Here is a 7653-nt window from a genome sequence, read left to right on the forward strand (position 1 = left end):
CCCGATATTTGATCAGCTTCTGAGTTTAAAGTCTAAAAAAAAAAATAAAATTCTACTTCTTCCTCAAAAACTTCTTTTTTACAGACTTAAAAACTTCTAAAGACGAAGAAAAAAAATATTGATACATTAAAATATCCCAATATCTTCATATGCTGATATATTGCCATCTAAAAACACCATATCAATCTCTTTTACTAATGAAATATTGCTATATGTCATCGTTATGCTACGAAATCCCCCGAAAATTCACAAAATTTTGCCATATTTTTATATATTGACGTGGTATCGATCTATTTTACTAAAAAAATCTCACAAGAATTTGCAAAATATCACTAGTTTGTAAAAGAACAATGAAATTTCACGAGATTTTGAAAGTAAAATAGATCGATACCGCGTTTTAAAAATCAATTTGATTTCAGCATATGAAAATATATTTGAGTTTATTATTTTTCAAAGTGTCAGAAATGGATAACAAAACTGCTATTTTCAATGACTACTTATTTTTGTCCAGCTTTAACATCAGTATCGGTTACATTAGTTTTAAAATATCAGCATATCGGCCAAAATCCCAATATTGTGCATCCCTAGTTTGGTTCAGTCCAGTTTTCCAGAATAGCTTGGTGGTTTAACCAGGTGCATTAGGGTGCCAGATCTCCAACCCAAGTCCCAAAGATACACTGATTATTCACCCCCTGGTTTAGTGGCGATAAACAAGCTCCAACTGACCTGCAATCATCTGAAACAGTTCAGAGAAACATCCAAACATGGAGTCATGTGCTTCATGATCAAATATGGACTATTGGGAAGGAAACTTCACATTAAACTAAGCAGCTCAGTTTCTGCTGCTCTACAAAACCAAGTGAAATAAAAGGTTAATTTTCATCTCTATATATATATATATATATATATATATATAAAAAATGGGGCTTTGGATCAGTTGGATCGCTCAGGGTTCCAATAATTTTTCTCCTTATTCCACATTAGTTCCCTGGTTCAGGACTGCCTCAGCAGGTGACACCGTTGTCATGGATACCGCCCCATCTGAATCCACCCCCTGATCCCTAGTTGACTTTTCCCCTGAATCGTTTTGCAGCCGCCACCCTTCCTGCTCCTTGGTCACCTTTTTCTAGCCACCTCATCATATCAGAATGCTGCATTTACAGAAGTCTGTTCTGCCATTAAAGTGACATCACCACTTCAACCTCCCATGGAAGCCATTACCGACACTTTACCACTTCATTATCAAACTGCTGCATAGATTCTAGTTTGCTGGTTTTTCTAGTCCTTTATTATAAACAGATTTCATTTTTAAATGCTTAGAAACTCAAACTGAAGGTCTTAGTATTAATGATGAGTCCATGTTTCCCAAAGCAGGATGAATAAAACTGAACCAAAGGCCTGCTTCTTCATTTCAAAGCACATCAGTCAGCCTGACTGAACTGAAACGGAAAAAGAAGCACACCGAACACTCGAGGTCTTTTCCACATTTATTAGAACAATTTTCTGCATTCGGACCGGAGCAGACTGATGCCTCAGTCCGCCTCCTCCTGTTCCTGAGCCCGGAGGAAGCTGGCCTTCTTCTGGGCGACGCGGTCCTTCCTCTGAGCCAGAGAGAGCTTGGCACGGTTCCACCTTTGACCCAGACAAAAATAACCATCAACACTTGCTCCACTGGTGGCAGATTTTTACAGGGAAATGTGAAACTAAAGACATCAGACTGAAACTAGACATCCAGCAGTTTATAGACCCATTTTATACCAAAGGATAAGACGACAAACACAAAGCTCCTCTTACCTCTTCTTCTTGACCTCCTTGGGAGGTTTCTTTTCATGAACGGGGTTCTCACGGATAGCAGCATGAGCCTTTTTGTACATTTCCTCAATCTGAAACAAACATCAGCAGAACGTCAGATAACGTTCCACCAAAGGGTTCCTACCTACTCATGTTTTAGACATGTTCAGCATCAAATGTTCATCTGGCTCAGGGGTCAGCCCCCCCAGCTTTTTCAAAAATTAATGCTTTTGGTTTGTTTTAATATGTTGGACAGGAGATCAAATAGACCATTAGGTTTTCCAATATTGTAAACATTTGTATAATAAATTGTAACAATATATGTAAACATTTATTTCAACGAGCCATAAAGATCAGTGGTAAAAGCCTGCAACACCGGTCTCAGCACAGCGAGACGGGCAAAGAAAGAGGCAGGCGTGTCTTGGTGCGAAAAAAAGATACCTGATGAGAACAGAGGATTCAGAGAAGAATGGAACGAAATATTTGCTTTCATCATCAATGTGGAGGATTGCCTGCATTGTTGCTTTGGAGTGAGAATTTGTCAAATAAAAATAGTAATTTGGAAAGGCTTTTCCAGGGAAGGCTAAATATGCAGCCGAGAGAAAAATGTGCGATTGCAGAACTCTAATACCAAGTGAAATAAAAGGTTAATTTTGATTTAAAAAAAAAGTAAAAAGAAAAGGACTTTGGATCAGTTTGATCGCTCAGGGTTCCAATCATTTTTCTCCTTTATTTTTATTAGTTCTCTGGTTCAGGTTTGACGCAGCAGTTGCCACCGTTGTCACGGATACCGCTATATCTGCATCCATCCCCACATCCCAAGTTGGCTTTTCCTCATAACTGTCTTGCAATCTGCACCCTTCCTGCTCCTCGTTCCCCTTTTTCCAGCCACGTCAACTTTCTATCCATATTCTGCATTACAGCGCTCTGTGCTGCCATTTAAGTGACCTCACCGCTTTAACCTCCCATGGAAGATTCCTTTGTTTCTATAATTTCATCAACGCAACAAAATATAAACCACAGAGCAGAAGGGTGGTGAATTCCACACGGTGAGAGCGTTCACTGCGCGTCCTTCACCTCATGTGACGTTTGCTGCAGGATTAACATTTAATCTTGAATGCTTATTATATATTTAAGCCCACATAGTCCTTTTTTTAAATAGCAGTCTAATACACAGAGAGCCCGTGTTGCAATACAAAGCTTATAGAAAACCCATTTTTGTGGCTCTAGACAGATTTGTTTTTTGGTCCAATGTCGCTCTGAACAGTTTGAGTTGCTATTTTTCTAGCCTCTAAATGTTCAACTCTTCTGGTCCATAAACGCCTTAACTTACAGCCTGGTTTAAGACTGGATGACTGGTTTTGAAGTATCAATGGTCATTTGACTCGGTCCTTATTTCTGTCATTTTGTTTGATGTATGATTCGCCAAAACATGCGAACTGATCCAGGTCTAAAAATTAACTGCCCTCAATACTCTAAATATATTTGGAGCACCACCTCATGCAAAAGTACAAGTTTGTAAGGTACATACATTGAAGATTTATTGTAACCAAATGAACAATGAAAACAAAAAGAAATCAAAATCCGTTTTTACCAAAATAGGAAACGGTGAAGCTTTAAGATCAGCAAACAGCAAGAAAACTGCTCTGAACATCCTAGAAAATAAATTCCTTATTATTCCACTAGGATTTAAATCACAGACTCCTAAATCACCCTTTACCTCAATTGTTTTATAGTGTCGTCTACAAGTCCCAGGCATTATTCTGACCATTTACTGCACGTTTGTTGAAATACTGCAGTTTGGCGCCCTCCTCAGGTCTAAAAGGGTTGTGATTCTATTTAGGACAACTGACAGCAGCAGCTCTTAGGGACTAAACCTAGATTAAAATATGTTATAATGGAAAATTACAAATAAGGACTGTAAGAAATTATTTTAGCAATCCTTAATCAAGAAATAAAAATCAAAAGGGTCAGTCTGCACATTCACTTATGGCTAAAGCTTTTATGAATAGAAATATGAGGAACAAACAAATAGTCCAGCCCTTTTTTTTTTAAAGGAAAAAGCTAGCCGTGTAGAGAAAACGGCAGTAAATTATGTTTCACTTGATTCATTTATTTGTTAAAAAAAGCAAAGTCTTCTAGATTACTTAAGTCAAAAAGGTACATAACTGATTTATGAATATTTCAGTATAATAAAAACTCAGCTTCACGGACTTGCATTACTATCCGCTTTTAGATAAACGGTATGATCCATGTTGACCGATCAAAACAAAGCTCCACTGGCGGCAGGAGGCCGAGCAGTGAGCTTTGAAAAGATGATGCCAGCTGTCTTACTGCATGTTTTTAAAGTTTCCCTTCACCTTTAAAACCATCTATGCCCTTCTTTTGACGGCTGCCTTCTCCATTGTTGAAAGAAAAACTGCCATCAATCCATCGGCGGACCCACCCGCCTGGAACACGCTGTGTTTTACATTAAACGAACCCCTAAGGCAGATAGTTTGCTTCAATGGATTCTGGTAATTCCTCAAATCACTGCAGGAATCGTTACAGCCCTAAAATAAATGTTTTCTCCATTTTAAACGGCTATTGCAAAATAAATGTATTAAAACTGGATGAGTAAGTAATAAGTCTGAGTCATCTGGCCGGTCTAGTATCAAAATTTCACAGTTTGGTGTCAGTCACACGATCGTAAAGCTATTGGAAAATAAAAAAATTTGAAAAGAACAGAAAATGCATCAGAATTAGAAAAAAAAGGGAATTTGACTCAACTTTCTAGTTCAAAATCATTTGGCATTAAGTCTGTGGACAGGCCACTAGATTTCTATTTGTTCACCTCATTTATTCACCCTTTTATTGGTTGGTTTAGACAAAACTGCTTAAAAGGAATAATTTGCACTTTAAAAATGTATCAAAACAAAAATAATCTCAACTTTATTTTCAAAATAAAAGCCAAAAAAAAAATAAAATAAAAGTATCCCTATATTCGGAAGTCAGTCTACTAAATATAAAATCTCCAGAATAGTCAGTTAACCAATGATGCCCTGTAATTTCTTCCCCACTTATTAAAAAAAATAAGTTTTGATAAGATCAGTTTTTATTTCTTAAAGTTTTTTTCACCCCTCTATAGAATCTAAAGAGTGAGACGTTCATTGTGTCGACTCACCATATCTGGGGTGACGCCGTTCTTGATGAAGCGGGAGAACTGCCTCTTGTAAGCCTCCTCATCCTCCTCCATCAGTAAGCTCATGTACTCGGACACGTTGACGCCCATGATGTGTTTACGGTGGACCTCTGCGTTGAACTCCTTGCTCTCTGTGTCATACCCAGGGAAGCGCTTGGTGCTGGAAGAGGGAGGGAAGCAAAAATTAGTATACTTCAAAAATAAACAATGCAGAGGAAGCACACAGGCTCCATCATTCTCCATCTTAACAATCAACGTTTGTTAAAGTTTCAAACATAAAGCAAAAAGGAGCAGAGGAGGCGGCACTAAATCAAACCGTCAGCTCAGCGTGACATCGTGTCTGAAAGATGGAGCCTTGTAGACGAGTTCAAACAACCAGGGCTTCAAATCTGCAACTATTTGCACTTTTTTACGTGTTTATCAAAAGAAGCAACAATTGAAATAAAGTTACAGATTATTCCTTTAAGGTTAGCTTTAGAGTCCTGAATCAGATCCAACCAGACCCCTTTTTCACATCGAGGTCTGCATGTCAATAAATCATCCACAAATGTGGCAATAAACATTTAAAAACACCTCAAACTTCAGAAAGCTTCCATGTTTCCAGCAATCCAAGCACTTCTTTGCTGTATTAAATATGATAACCTAATTTCTCTCTAAATGTGCAGAGATCAGATGCACCAGCATAAATAAATAGTGTTTAACTACAGGGCAACAGGGATGAAGATGGAGGAAAAAAAAAGCTTAGCCTTCAGTGAAACAGTTTTTCGTGTATTAAAAAAATGAAAAATCAAATGCAGATAAAATTAAAGTTAAACATTCAGACCAGACACCTAAAAAAAAAAAAAAAATGTTTAATAATCAGCTACATCTCATATTCATGGAAATGACTAGAAGGAGGAAAAGAGGAACTCTATGATTTTTTTTGCATCCAGGGCAAAAGCCCCGACCAGTCACTTTATAGAATGGAAAAAAAGGAAAACATTTGTGTCCAAGTCATAATCTCACATTAAATGGGTATCCATCTTTAAAATTTCTTTAAAGATTAACATAAAATTTCTCAGAGAAACAAACCTATAAACTCACTTTCTCCATCCTCCCTATTAAACAGGATCTAGGTCATTTTTTACATCTTCAAACCATCAGACATTCAAAGCAACATTTATTCGTTTTCTAAAAGCTCCAAACTATGTCATAGATAAACTGACTGCCTTCGCTGCTGTAGTTTAACATCGAGTTTGCAGGCGTGAGTTTCCAGTAGAAGCAACTTCTTTTCCCCATTTCTGACCAGACTCTGAATTTATTCTCCAAATTAATATAAATAACTGGAGTTTTGTTCTGCTCTTAACTTTAGAACAAGTTTCAGATTTTTTGGGAGAACTTCAGTTTCTGCTGGCCTTTTCTCCATGGTTGACCTGGTAACCAGGAAACGGCAGATAGAGGAGTTTGCAGAGGACAAAATATTCCAGACTGCTACGTCCTGCTCATTACAGGTAGACATTCTGGGTTTGTGTAGGTTCCATTTTATTTGCTAAATTAGGTGATTAAATGAGAGTTTTCTGCATCACGAAGATCATAAAACCTCCTAAGAATCAAACAAATTTAACTTCAGTTCCTTTGCTCTTAGTTTAGAGCTTTTATAGAAAAGAGACTTCAGACTTCCCAGCCTTTAGAGGTAAAATGCCTGGTGAATTAGTGAAATGGGATGAGTTGAACCTAAGGCATGCAGAGCAGCCGTTACACCCAGAAAGTAGAGGTTTCCGCTCTGAAATCGTTTCCATGTCAGGTTCCTGAATTTCTCTCTAGAACTCAGGTGCCTGAAAGGTTCTGGAAAGCTAACGAAGTTTGTTCTACCGCTCCAGACATCTGTTTCATAAACAACCTTCAACAATTTGCAATTTAAAGAAGTTTTGCAACCATGTGAAATGCATTCGCTGGAGCAGAGACATGTCCTGCACATTTTAGATGCATCTCTGCATCAAGTCGCTGTTTAGCCAAGAATGGGAGGAAAAAAAAACTCCTTAAACCTTCAAGCTTACAGACTTCGAGTAAACTCCTGCAGCTGCTCCATTAAAGGGACGATAATGGCCACTGCAGGGTTAAGGAAGCTCTGAGGAGTTCAACCACAGATCAGTCAGACATGGGGAGAGTCAGTTTTAAAATAACGGGTCCTGCCTAGGGATGGGGATTGTTAATATTTATTGATAGATACTTTTCTGTTATTTGGTGGAAAGGCGATGCAACAAAATTTTTTTAACAGAACTGGTTTATTGCTTAACAAGTGAGCATAACAAAAACGTTTCTAGCCTTCAATAAACATGGCTAATGTAATAGGCCACTTCAAAATGACATAAAACTAACTAGAATATATTTTCACAATTGTTGGTTAATGTATTGTCTACTGTCAACTTTCATCATGTTTTTAGTGATTAGGAAAATATTTAACCAATAATTGCATTTTAAATTAAATGTAATTTTTAATAAATGTTGGCATCAGTAGTTAAATTATATATTCTAAAATAGTTAGAGCAATATACAACTGTATTACTCATGTTTCTCGCCAAAAACTAAATTTCCCGTTTTCTTTACATTACACTTGAACGCATCATGATAACCTAATTGTCGTTTTACTGAGCCAATCTGAACACATCATCACGCAGCACGTCTGAAACTTTATTTACTTT

General features: G+C 37.4%; 1 protein-coding gene across 1 annotated transcript in view; it reads right to left on the reverse strand.

The window, feature by feature from the left end:
* Positions 1 to 1474: 1474 nt before the first annotated feature.
* rpl5 (ribosomal protein L5) overlaps positions 1475 to 7653 on the reverse strand; it is a 9311-nt gene continuing 3132 nt past the window's right edge. The window contains exons 6-8 of the mRNA XM_015385528.1: positions 4955 to 5132; positions 1795 to 1883; positions 1475 to 1632 (exon numbers count right to left, since the gene is read on the reverse strand). Coding sequence (XP_015241014.1) covers positions 1533 to 1632; positions 1795 to 1883; positions 4955 to 5132 — 367 coding nt within the window. The 3' untranslated portion in view covers positions 1475 to 1532. The remainder of the gene's footprint in view (positions 1633 to 1794; positions 1884 to 4954; positions 5133 to 7653) is intronic.

This window comes from Cyprinodon variegatus, unplaced genomic scaffold (assembly GCF_000732505.1).
Source record: "Cyprinodon variegatus isolate N-32 unplaced genomic scaffold, C_variegatus-1.0 Scaffold342, whole genome shotgun sequence".
NCBI classification, from domain to species: domain Eukaryota; kingdom Metazoa; phylum Chordata; class Actinopteri; order Cyprinodontiformes; family Cyprinodontidae; genus Cyprinodon; species Cyprinodon variegatus.